Here is a 13444-nt window from a genome sequence, read left to right on the forward strand (position 1 = left end):
GAGGCCTATGTTCATATCGGTGAGCACAATTTGTAACACAAATATACAGTAGTTTCATAAAAAAAAAAAATATTACAAAAAAATTTAAAATATTACAAAAAGAAAATATATTTAAAAAAAATTTGTTGCCACAAATATCGGAATCGGTATCGGCCGATTGTGTTAGTTGAACAATCGGTATCGGTGGCACATTTTCATATCGGTGCATCCCTAGTAGCTACAGACATTTATGGAATTGTATACTATTGTCAATAGGATATACTACCATTATATTATTAGTATTATTATTGTGTTTTATTATTATATTATGTATATGATTTTATATTATGTTCTGCTGTTATCATTATTATTATTTCTATTGTTACAATGGTATTAATTTGGGGTCCAGGGACTGAGGGTGTTTCACTGGGTACTGAGAATATTCACTTGAAGTTATCTTATGTAAATTAATATTAGAATGACTAGTCTGATGATTACTGTCACTCTCTCTCTGCACTCATCCTCAACAACCGTACAGACATTTATGGAAACGTATACTATTGTCAATGGGATATACTACCATTCTATTATTATTACCGGTGTAACTGAGGGGTACAATTCCCTGATTGTATTGATAAGTATGGTATCATTAAACCACTACCGTCTTATGTACTTTAATTACTGGCCATACAGTACATGATATATATAATGATGAACACTTCCCACAATGAATCGGTTCCACACAAAGTTGTAATTAAGTATTTATTGCAGCAAAAGGTACATAATATACTTCTCTATTTCACTTTGAATGCGCTTATAAGGCAAAGGAATGTGCGTAGGCAAATCAATAATGAATGTCCATTCTCTGGTTACGCAGGAGGTAATTATACAACCTGAATCTTAGGGAATTATATCTATGGTACACTAGTAATATATAGCGGGAGATACTGGAAGGGTCCCCCCGGTTGTAAGCCAGCAAGGGTAGAGGATCTGTCGGTAATAGAGTCTGGGTCAACGATGATAAGGAGACTCCGAGTACGGGAGACGGTGCAATAAGATCTTGATCCACAGACGAATACAGCTGTTCTTCGTAGCCTGTAGCTCCACAGGGAAGAAAGCTAGCCTGCCTCAGGCTCTCTGAGGCGCAGACTCGACGTGGCTCCTCACATGGTAAATCCCACACACGTGTGGGCGTCGGCGATTCTCCGCTCCATTAATTACAGGACCAAAATCAAATATAATCCAGCCGTAAATGGCTATGCAGTCGTCGGGTAGATAATCCAGTGTACATGTCCACACGGTCCTCGTCTAGGGCTCCTCGGGTGAAAGCGCCATGAAAGCAGCCCAGCCTGGATAAGCACTCTAGCTGATACGAGGAAAACGTTGGTGATGCTGGTCACTGTAGAACTTTAGCCGCACGATACACTATACACAAATAGACTATTACTGACTTAATAGAAATATGTTGCACTCGACGGTATAGCGCCAAACTCTGACACTTCAGTTATTAATTCGCACGCGGTCTCAATGCTCTATTTGGGGCCAAAAAGGCCATACTTCACCGCACGTAGCATCGTGGGTGAGGCTTCAACTTATTGGGTAACAACACTAAGTTTCTCTAAGTGCTTCTGTATTCACCTGCGCCGTATTTATACGCTTAGATGAATAAACTAGTACCAGCTTTATTCCTGTCTCATATCCTTGGGCAATACCATTCTTGTCCAGGCATGTCCCCGGCGGTGACTTTGAACCTGACTTTGGAGGCATGGCCTTGGCGCCTGTGGACCGCTGTCCAATAGGAGAATGAAATATTATGGTCTGTACTAGGCTAAAGGGATATTCCGTGTATATGTACAAGGAATATACAAGGGATATCAAACGATATACAAATATTATGCAATATATATCAATCAATAAATATATATATTCGGTTTAATCTGATCCTTTGTAACAACCGGTATTGTGTTTTATTATTATTATTATTATATTATGTATATGATTTTATATTATGTTCTGCTGTTATCATTATTATTAGTATTTATATATGATTATTTATATGATTTTATATTATATATTATCTTATTATTTATGTTCTTATTGTATTAAATGTTGATGCCTTTAGTGCACCTATGAAAAGACTGTTGCATTTTTTTTGTTTGCATTGGGGGGTGCGTCAGCTAGGTCGGGAGGTGACAGGGGGTGCACGGCCAAAAAAGTTTGGGAACCGCTGCTTTAGAGGGTTAAAAGCCAAATGGTATTTTTCATTTAGTTAATAAATGTCTTGTTGTAATTCCTTATATACCGGTACCTAATGTAGTGCATCTTCTTGAAGCGGATTCTGATTTGACTAATTGCATTGTTACTGTTCACATGTGTGGTGCCGTCACAGTCATATATAAGTAACGATAAAGTTTGAATGACTTACTGAACTGGTGTTTTAATTTCACACGGTCACCACACTGCTCGTTTGTTATTTCAGCACCAGGCGCTGTCCACCGACTTTTTTCATGTTGAGCAAGCGCTACATTGCACCTCGCTGCCTACCTGTTATTCACTCTCAACATGGATAAAACAAAGTATAAGCATTCTTTAGGTGGTGGTAGTTTCTCTGTTTGGACATTATAGCTAACATATAGCTTAGTGATGCACCGATGTGAAAATTGTGGCCGATACCGATAACCGATATTAATATTGCTGTTCTGGCCGATACCGATATTTACCGATGTCGATATCTTTGTATAGAAAACACTTTTTTATGATAATCAAATAAAGAGCTATTTTCCAAAACTCATTTTCTTTTTTTTCTTTTTTTCTCTTTTTTTCTTTTGTAACTTATTTTCAGAAATTACTATTTTGAAACTATTTAAGGCCAAAACATGTAAAAAAAATATATATATATATCGGCCCAATCTTGATATCGGACCGATACCGATGTGTAAAAAAACGGCCATATTGGTCGATATTATATCGGCGGCCGATATATCGTGCATCATAGCTTTTATGTTTGCTAGCTTTAGCTAAAGAATCTGAATGGTATTTAATCAATCTTGGATTGTTATACCCCTATAGGGTACCTCTCTTAAGTACTCAAAGTAGGGCAAACACTGGGCATCTTTTCCAAACCAAAGCAACCACTTCTCCTGCAGAGCGAGCCTCTTCTCCTCGAGCCTTCTCACCCACCTCTCCCTCTCCTCCGCAGGTGATGAAGGAGATCCAGAGCGCCATGGCGACAGCGGCCTCGGACGAGAGCAAAGTGGTGCTGCTGGGCGCCGTGGGCAGCATCTTCTGCTGCGGCCTGGACTTCCTGGACTTCATCCGACGCCTCACAGACGACCGCAAGAAGGAGAGCATCAAGATGGCGGAGACCATCAGGTAGGGGGGGGGCATTACCAGAGATTGGTTCTGTCTAACCCTTTTCACTACCACACTACAGAAGGTTAACCTTTCACAACCACACTAGACGGTTAACCCTTTCACTACCACACTACAGACTGTTAACCTTTCACAACCACACTAGACTGTTAACCCTTTCACTACCACACTACAGACTGTTAACCTTTCACAACCACGCTACAGAAGGTTAACCCTTTCACTACCACACTACAGACGGTTAACCTTTCACTACCACACTACAGAAGGTTAACCTTTCACTACCACACTACAGAAGGTTAACCCTTCCACTACCACACTACAGACGGTTAACCTTTCACTACCACACTACAGAATGTTAACCTTTCACTACCACACTACAGAAGGTTAACCTTTCACTACCACACTACAGAGGGTTATCTTTTCACTACCACACTACAGACGGTTAACAGTCTGTAGTGTGGTTGTGAAAGGGTTAACCTTCTGTAGTGTGGTTGTGAAAGGGTTAACCCTTTGTCGTGTGGCAGGTAGTGAAAGGGTTAACAAATATTGTGTGTATACACACAGTCGGTTGCATAAATATTTGGACAACTAATTTGGCTCTGTCCACCACCACCACAATAGGCTTGAAATGAAACAATCAAAATGTGCTTTAAAGGTCCACAATTGTTAACTTTTTGGGCAATTTTACACAATTCCTGTGAGTCTATGGAACACATCTGTAAGGTTTTTTTCCCAATGAAATTCATGATTTGTATTTTTAATCAAGTACTTTGGTGCAAAAAACAGCGCATAGCTTAGGTATCTTAAGAAAAACCAGACGCATATTAAATTTGAGATCATTATACACAATTTATTGTACTCTTTTATTACCATTATCTAACTTACTGTATAGAAACTTGGGGAAACGCATACAAAACATCTGAATCCTATTATCATCTTACAGAAAAAGGCAATAAGGGTTGTGAACAATGTTGGTTATCTCCATCCTACAAACACAGTTTTTTGGAACTAAGGGCATTAAAGTTCCTCGACTTAGTTGACCTTAAAACAGCAGAGAAGTTATCAACTGCCATGTAACTTACAAATTTTGTTTAAAGAACGAGAGGTGACGTATAATTTAAGAAGAACACTCAATTTGAAACAGCCTAGAGCTCGAACCACAATTAAAAGTATGTCTGTCAGTTAAAGGAGTGAAACTCTGGAACAATATACCGGATGAAATAAAAAAACAACAGGAGTATTTTTAAGTTTAAAAATATGTTTAAAACGGGGTTCTAGAATCTTATAGTAAAATCTGTTTTTATTTTTTTTTCTTCCATGAAACTCTGGTATTGCAGATGAATTTTTGATTTTCCTATGTTGGCTTATGTTCTTTTCAGGAACGTTTTTTGTTGATTGATGATTTTTTGTTTGTTTTATCTTGCAAACTTTTACTTTTTTTGTTCTTTTCTGGATCGGTTTTTGTTGCTTTTTGATTGTTGATTTATTTTTGTTTGTTATATTTTGAAAACTTTAACTTTTTTTAATTTGTTTTTTGAATTAGGGGTAGGTTGCTCTATAAGCCTTCGGCTTCAAACCTATCCTTTTCGTTTGTTTATTTGTGAAAATGTTCGAAAAATTATTTGTTTATTTATTTGTAAACATTCGAAATAAAATAATTCATTCATTCATTCATTCACCACTTTCTGCCCTTCCAAAGCACAAGCTGTTTTTGGCTGGGCTCCACCCATACTCGCAATGCGCTTTGACTGACAGTCACCCACCTGCACTATAGCCTAGCTATACGCTAGCACGGAGGAACACCGCAAATGCAGAAATGCTACAGTAAAATAGTAACGTTAATACACTATTGACACTAGGGCTGACCCCTATTAATCGATTAGTCGACTAATCGGTCGAAAGGACCCGTAGTCGACTGCCAACCTCTTAGTCTAATACAAAAATATATATATATATATATTTATAATATATTTTTTATTTTATTTATCATTCTTTCCAAAAGAAAAGAGACCTAGAAGCGTGGCTAACACTAATGGCACGCATACCAGAGGCTAACTGCCTACGAAAACAGGCACATAGGCACTGAAAGAGGATTTCACCTAGGCCTGGTCGATATGACGATATTATATAAATATCGGGTACAGTTCATTAACGATACACTTTTTTAACGTATCGTGGATATCGTGATGTTTTGACAGGGAGGATTGTGTCGCGTCAATCTGGTCCACACCCGTTCAAACTTTTGAACAACGCCGCCCCCTCACACACACTACTGCATCAAAGTTACTACTTATTATTAACAAAGGCATTCGTTTTGTGGCATTAATGTTATATAGTTACACGTTCAATAACATCAGCGTATTTACCCAAACATAGCAACGTCCGATGACTACATAGATAGCAAGCATTACTGTTCATATCTCAGCCCGTGCTGAGTTGTGCGTGCCCATTCTGCGGTCTGTTAATAATGTTTTCAATCAGACTGATGTATGGAAAGGCTTTTATTATATCATTATGCTTCGTTTAGTCATGCTGCGGTGCGCTGGTAATCACTCGTCGGCCGCGGGGAGCTGTTGTTGTCATTGAGCTGAGCTCTCGTCAAAATCAATGGAGGACATTCAGGAATGTAAAAAAAGAATAGCGCTTGCCGATTGGTGCTAAGAACAGCAGGGCGGGTGCAAGCGGTGTGACGTAATTGGCAGACTCTACTGTCAATAAAAATTATTCTGTTGCCGGCTGAATGATTGAATGAATGAAAACGTTATTAACGATTGCAGAATGGGTACAATACAGTACAGCTCAATACAACAACAGTGTACAACAGGAGGATGAAGACCAGAAAAATACTTTCGGCTTTTTTACATGAGGGTCCTCCATTTTCAATTCATCAAAACATTTAGAGACGTACAAATATACAGTAGTTTCATAAAAATGCTAAAATGCTGCTAACATATTGCAGAATGGGTACAGTACAGCTCAATACATAAAATTGTTTTTCTTTTCTTTTTTTTCGACCAATAGTCGACTAACGGCAAATTTTGGCCAATCATAGTCGACCATCCAAATCCTTAGTCGGGGACAGCCCTAATTGACGCATGTGCAGACAGTTGACGGTTGCTGAGTAATGATTTGACAATTTCTGTCCATAATAAATATAACCCTGACAGTGAAGGATGTGGGTCAATGGCTCAGCTTCAACTCTCATATGAAATGCATAGGAGGGTCACCGCAAACACTAACGTTAATACACTATTGTATTGACACAGACAGATGAATGAACGAGGTCCTACTGCTAATTAACTAATTACGACTTATGTACTTACTGATTCGATACTTTCTTTCGGTCCCGAAGACTTGGTACAGGCTAGCTCAACAGCCTGGAAATCACTGCAGCATTATAAAGGCCTTGATTCTCAATGCCGTCTTTGCCAAAATCCAAAAACGAACTTGACCCATTGCTTGTGGAGCACGATATCATTAGGAAACGAGTGCAAGGACATATTAGCTGCTTGGCAGCCTGGATACTCTAATCACAGTTGATTGTAGGCGGTGGCTACAACAACAGTAGTGGCTGAGGTATGCAGATCAACGCCTCTAGTCTTAGGCCATGTCCAGACTAAACCGATTTCGGTCGTTTATCAGTCAAAGTATTTTATCGTATGCACCTTTCATCCACACGGAACTGCGTTCTGGCAGCCTGAAGACGCTATTTTCTGAAACCGGCTCCCAGAGTGCGCAATTCTGAAGACGCTCCCCTTGCGTCGCCGTCTTTACAAGCGATAAGAGTCTTTTCCTGAACCGTTGACGCGATAGCCCACCTCTCCCTTACCTCGTGTGTGCAAACTCGCACATCACAACAACAATGGCATTGTACAGACTAGTTGCGTTCGTGTTACAGAAGCTATTGAGCTTGATCTGGCTTTTAAATGTACTGCACCTGTACTACCACTGTCAACAACAGATTGACATCTCCCTTAATCCGCATGCGCAAGCCCAGCCAACAAAAAATAAACATGATACATATATGTCTTATATGTCCAGATTATGTCCTGGCTAGAAGTGTTTATTAAACACCGGGAGGCTACTGTGATGCAATACACGATACTAGCTAGAGATTAGCATCACATAGCTGGCCTTTTTCTGAAAACCCAAGTAGTAGCCAAGCACATATTGTTCCATAGCATACCCCTTCAGTTGATGACAACTGACAAATCCTCTCTTACCATGACAAGGCCTTATACATCACAGATCCAGTCAATTCAGAATGGCTTGTTTCAGTGGGGGGAGTTCTTGTCTCAGCTGAACTGCAGAAACTGCACTTGGTACATATTTCACATTTTGTCAGTGTTGGTACAACCCCACATTGCTTGAAAACAATGCAAAACACTGGAAAAGGCAAATTTTACAATAGGGGACCTTTAACACATCCAGCGCCAAAAACGCCTGCCATGCGTTGTCTGCCAAGATTGCTGTACAGCATTTTTTAGATCAATATTTAATTTTTTCACCATGGCATTCATAATTCATCCAGCCAACTCCCAATGCCCTAGCTGGACCCTAGATGTGACTGCAACGGCTCAATACCGCCGCCTGGTGGATGGTCGGGCGAGTTACACTCTCGCAAAAACCGGAAGTGCCATCGGTGCATTGAGGAAATTCCTCCGGCAGTCACATCTCGCTACGAGACTCCTGACAGACACTAGTACATATGGATCGCTTTCTAAACTTAATAATTTATATGATTTCGGCATTTATTGTGCCATACAAACCGGAAATGGACCTAGGCGATCAGCGTCGAATAATTGGGATCTTTCACCGCCAGTCTCATCGGCCCACGGTAAGGGGAATATAGCGTTATTTTCAGCCCGATTGTTTATTCATTTCACTGCAAACCATCTGATCAATATATCACCCATACTACATAAAGCCGTTACTGATGATCAAGGAATTATAAACGACCCCCCCCCCCCCCCCCCTTTCCTCTACGCATGATGAAGCATAATGTATACCGATCATATGCATTTGAATTTTTTATTATAGCGTGTATGGGAAAGAAACGGCAATCGATAATCTATCGTATGCGTTTGGGCCTATAACTAGCGTTTTTGGAATTACAGCAGAAACGATTAAAAACACTTATATTCTAAAAGGTATTAACACAACAATGTATGAATGAAAAAGTATAACGTTCCCACATCCTGAACGATAGATAATCGATGTTGAATGGGCCATAGTAATGTCAATATAGCAATAACATTTAAAAAGTGTAAGGTAAACATCTCCATAGGCTTTTAACGGTGGCAGAGAGGGGTATGAGATGGGCACAATGCCCGGCGGTCAATGTGTTAAAGGGGAGATGAAGCATAGCGATATAAACAGTCATAGCATCAAATTAGTATTTAGATAATAAAAAATCACGTTATAAAAATAAGGCGTTTCTAAGAAAAAACGATTTGTTATGTCCATTTATGTAGCATAAATCAACATGTGCGCCGCCATTTTGTTGCTGACGTCACAGAGATGGTTTCGCCCGGAGGCGGAGCCTCCCACCTCAGAGAATTGCACACTGTAGCAATATTATTAGGCTTCTCAAATATCGTTATTCATAAAACACATTTATGTAATATTTTACAGCATTGAGCAACCCCAACAGGGGGATGCTGCATATGTATGCTCTGTCATCTATGAGATGGCAGACCTGCAGTTGGCACCTGAGATGGCGAGACCTGCAGTTGGCACTGTGTGAGGCCACGACATTTGAGCAAATTAATAATACTGCATGTTCTGAAGGTCCAGATTAATAATTAGAATGAGTTCAACAGAAAGGTATAGATTAGGCTATCACCTAAAGTCCGTTGGTTGCTATAAGAGTTCAGCCTCAACCGAACTCAGTCTAAAGGTCTATTCTGTCTCCGTTATCCCCTGCCCGTCGTCGTCAGCAGATCGATGCGGGAGTATGGTACTCCTCCTCTCCCTTGGCGACACCACAACACCGTTACCACCACAGCGCTGTAGCAAAACACCTCTCTCTCCTCACTTTTATTCTCCAACTAACGGTTATCTTTTTCTCCGTTCAATATGTGTTGAGTGGCTCGGCTGTATACAAAACTAACGGTATAACTTTGTCTCTGTTCCAATGCGCGCTGTAAGCAGCAAGGAGCATATATGGGCGAACAATAAAACAATAAAACACTATCAGGTCAACAGTAAATATATATCGTACAAATAAAACTATATACCGTAATTCCTCTAATAGTAACCGGGTCTCAAATACAAGCCGGGTCTCTATTAATGGCCGGGTGCGCTCTTGAGCTAAGCAATTATAAGCCGGCCTCCTAATACAAGCCGGGTTACTAATATACTGAGCTGCATACTGAGCTAGTTACTTGATTTCACTTTGAAAAGGTTGAAATGACCAGTGACTACCTGTAATTGCACTGTTTACTATTTCATACAGTACTTGGTTTCAATAAATGAACCCAGTACATTTTACTGGGTTCAAACTGACACAAAATGTTGATTTATTCATTATGATCCGTTTGAAAATTTGAAATATAGGCCTCCCTCTTATACAGGCCTCCTCCTAATACAAGCCTGGTACCCGCTACAGTTGAAACAAATACAAGCCGGGGTTACTATTAGAGGAATTACGGTATATATATATATATATATAGAGAGAGAGAGAAAATAATAATGGGGCTCGACGACCGTGTTACACTCTCCCAGGTTGCACGTATTTTTCAGACATTGCCCTGTACCCGAGCTCTACCAGGCAGTGTATTCGCACATTGATAGCCTTCTGAAAGTGATATTTGGAGCTCTGATGTCAGCCCCATGTCAATGCTGAGTTTGACAGCTCAGTGGATTGACGCAGACTTCCAACTCCGTAAAGCGCTCCTGCATTCCCAAGAGTTCTCCGGCTCCCATACTGCTGCAGCGCTGGCAACAGCGTTCGATAATATGTTCCAGACGTGGCATATTCCGAAAGAAAATATTCATGTCATACTCAGAGATAATGCCCGAAACGTGGTCAAATGCATGAAAGACGCAGGATTACAAAGTTTGGGATGTATGGCCCACGCGCTTCAGCTGGCTGTCCAGTGTCCCCGCCAATGTTCCGAGACATATTTATATATTTGTATAATTGTTAGGCTATTTGAATCCACCATTTAGGGCTGGTGTATTCAAATAGCCTAACAAATAAAATGTAATATGTCTCGGAACATTGGCCCGCAGATGCACCACTGCAAACCAAAGAAATGTGAACTCAAGAAGCCAAAACGAAGTTTAGCCTGTTTTTAGAAGGCTGTATAGCCTAAAAAAAAGTTGCCTTTTACCACCGCTTAGCCTATATTTTACGCAGTGTTTAGCCTATTAAATAGGCTAATTGTTTTTTTATTCGTTTTAACGTGTTAATAAATGTGTCGTTAATTCAGTATTTAACTTCTTGAATTCATATTTATTTAGGCTATGCTAATTAAAAACACATGTTATGGACATCTAATTTAATTATCTGCTTATTTATTAATGCTTCAATTCATTCAGAAACGTTGCAGCAAACAATCCATATGTGCATTTGTTTACATAATGATAACGTACATAAATAACATTATTGAGGGAGGAAAAAAGGAAACTGATACCTACTTCACCCTGTTAGTCAAGTTGAACTATCGCTCTGACTCAGACTGTGGGGGGGGGGGGGGGGGGGGAGATGTATTGCAGATAATACAATAGTATAATTATATAATATATATTTTTTCTGTAGGTAACGTTACATTTGCTTGACAATTTACTGACTGACTTTCACGACACTCCATATTTACGTAGCTATCTAACCAGCACTGTAAACCGGGACCCAGCCCAAACCATCACCGTGACGTCACCATCCAGCTAAATCTAAAATGGCGGCGCCCATGGCAAAAACGGGGAAATTACATTTGCGTTTTCAGACAAATAGCAGGATTTCACATTTGATTATAGGACCATGTCTTACCCAAGGTACACAACAAACAAACTAGGCTCATATTGTTTAACGCTTCATCTCCCCTTTAAGTGCAGACTTCAGCTTTAATTTGAGGGTATTTGCATCCAAACCAGGTGGAGTTTTTAAGGGACCAACAGTAATTGGACAAACTAACAATCCATAAACAAAATGGTCACTTTTAATACTTGGTTACAAATCCTTTGCAGTCGATGACGGCCTGAGGTCTGGAACCCATAGACATCACCAGATGCTGGGTTTCATCCCTGGTGATGCTCTGCCTCTACTGCAACTGTCTTCAGTTCCTGCTTGTTCTTAGGGCATTTTCCCTTCAGTGTGTTCTTTCTTGATTCATGTAAATCAATTCAGTTGATTTGACCACACTTAATGTTTTTGCTATCTCTCTGATGTTTTTTGCCTAATGATGGCTTGTTTCACTGATAGTGAAGCTCTTTGGACCTGGTATTGAGAGTTGACTGCAACAGATTCCAAATGCAAATACCACACTTGAAATTAACTCTAGACATTTTATCTGCTCCTTGTAGGGATGCCCCGATCGATCGGCCACCGATCGTTATCGGCCGATAATCAGTATAAATATGCGATCGGTGATCGGTGATAATGCTTTATTTTCGCCGATCGTCAAAACAGATCTCACTCGCTGAGTTCTGTCTCAGACACCGGGAGCTGCACACAGTGCTGCGCGTCTGCTCCTCCTCCAGCTCCTCCCGCACGCATGTAAACACGGGTCTAGTCTAGTCTAGTGGGACGGGACCTCCATGAGCTAACGTTAGCTACCGTTACAAAATGACCCAGTCAACTATTCACTTTTAGTTTAATACATGATGAGGCATTGTCTAACTGAACGGTATCTAGCCGGCTAGCTACTGATAGCTCCTGATATCAACAAATGCTCCAGCAATAGTCTAGTTATTTAGTACTAGTGTATGATACCTCTGTTAGCTCACGTTAGCTTAGCTCACTGTTCAAAACGAAATGTCCCATTCAACTAAATAGTTCACTGAGGCGTTGTCTACAGACAGCTCCTGATATCAATGTCTTATAACACTCATTCGATGCATATTCGAAGCCCGGCTTGCGTCGCAGTCACTGACTGGGATAGCTGAGGGAGTAGGGTATATCTGCAGAGCCTAGGGTAAATCTGCAGAGCCGAATGTGATTTGATCAAAGCAGAGTATGTACACACAGACAGTGGAGATAGCGAGCATTTTGACTTGTTGCGTGGTGGCGTTGTCTCGCAGATAATACAACTACAAGTACAAGTCTAATTATATAATATATATATTTTATAAAAAAAAAAATAATTATATATATTTTTTTATTAATCAAAAACGATCGGTATCGGATCGGTATCGGCCGATATGGCTCAAGACGATCGGTGATCGGTATCGGTGGCAAAAAACGTGATCGGGGCATCCCTAGCTCCTTGTAGATGAAATGAGGGAATAACACCTGGCCATGAAACAGCTGAGCAGCCAACACTTTTGGTCGCTTAAAAAGGAGGAGAAAATTGTTGTAATTCCTACATCGTTCACCTGATTTGGATATCATCATTTATTTATTCGTACATGGAATTACCACAGTCCAACAGTACATATTAATATAATTCACCAAATTCCATGGTCGAAAGGAACAGGAAGAAGAAAAATTCTTATATATACCTGCCTCTACACACATACAACACACCGAGACTTATTGCGTAAAACCAAACAGAATATACCCATTTTGCAAAAATGGAAACATCAACACAACTAAATTAAATCAACATAAATAAACCCATTTTGTGTATCTTATCAGTCAAACTACATATTTAGGTTCATTCATTTATGCACACACACACACGTATATATACATTTATATAATGTATTATTCTATATTATACTTCTATATCATTTTTATTTTATTATAATATAACTAAATCATACTATTTATACTACACCATATTGGTACAGTATTATACAATATTTTAATATATTATTCTATGTAGTATAGGATATAAAAAGGATATAAATACCCTCAAATTAAAGCCTGAAAGTCTGCACTTAAAAGCACATCACATCATGATTGTTTTATTTCAAATCCATTGTGGTG

General features: G+C 39.7%; 1 protein-coding gene across 2 annotated transcripts in view; it reads left to right on the plus strand.

The window, feature by feature from the left end:
* cdyl (chromodomain protein, Y-like) overlaps window positions 1–13444 on the plus strand; it is a 38326-nt gene that overhangs the window by 8453 nt on the left and 16429 nt on the right. For both annotated transcript variants that reach the window (XM_084313115.1, XM_084313116.1), the window contains exon 4: window positions 3179–3351. In XM_084313115.1, coding sequence (XP_084169241.1) covers window positions 3179–3351 — 173 coding nt within the window. The remainder of the gene's footprint in view (window positions 1–3178; window positions 3352–13444) is intronic.

The sequence above is a fragment of the Notolepis coatsorum genome, assembly GCF_963971535.1.
Source record: "Notolepis coatsorum genome assembly, chromosome: 4".
NCBI classification, from domain to species: Eukaryota; Metazoa; Chordata; class Actinopteri; order Aulopiformes; family Paralepididae; genus Notolepis; species Notolepis coatsorum.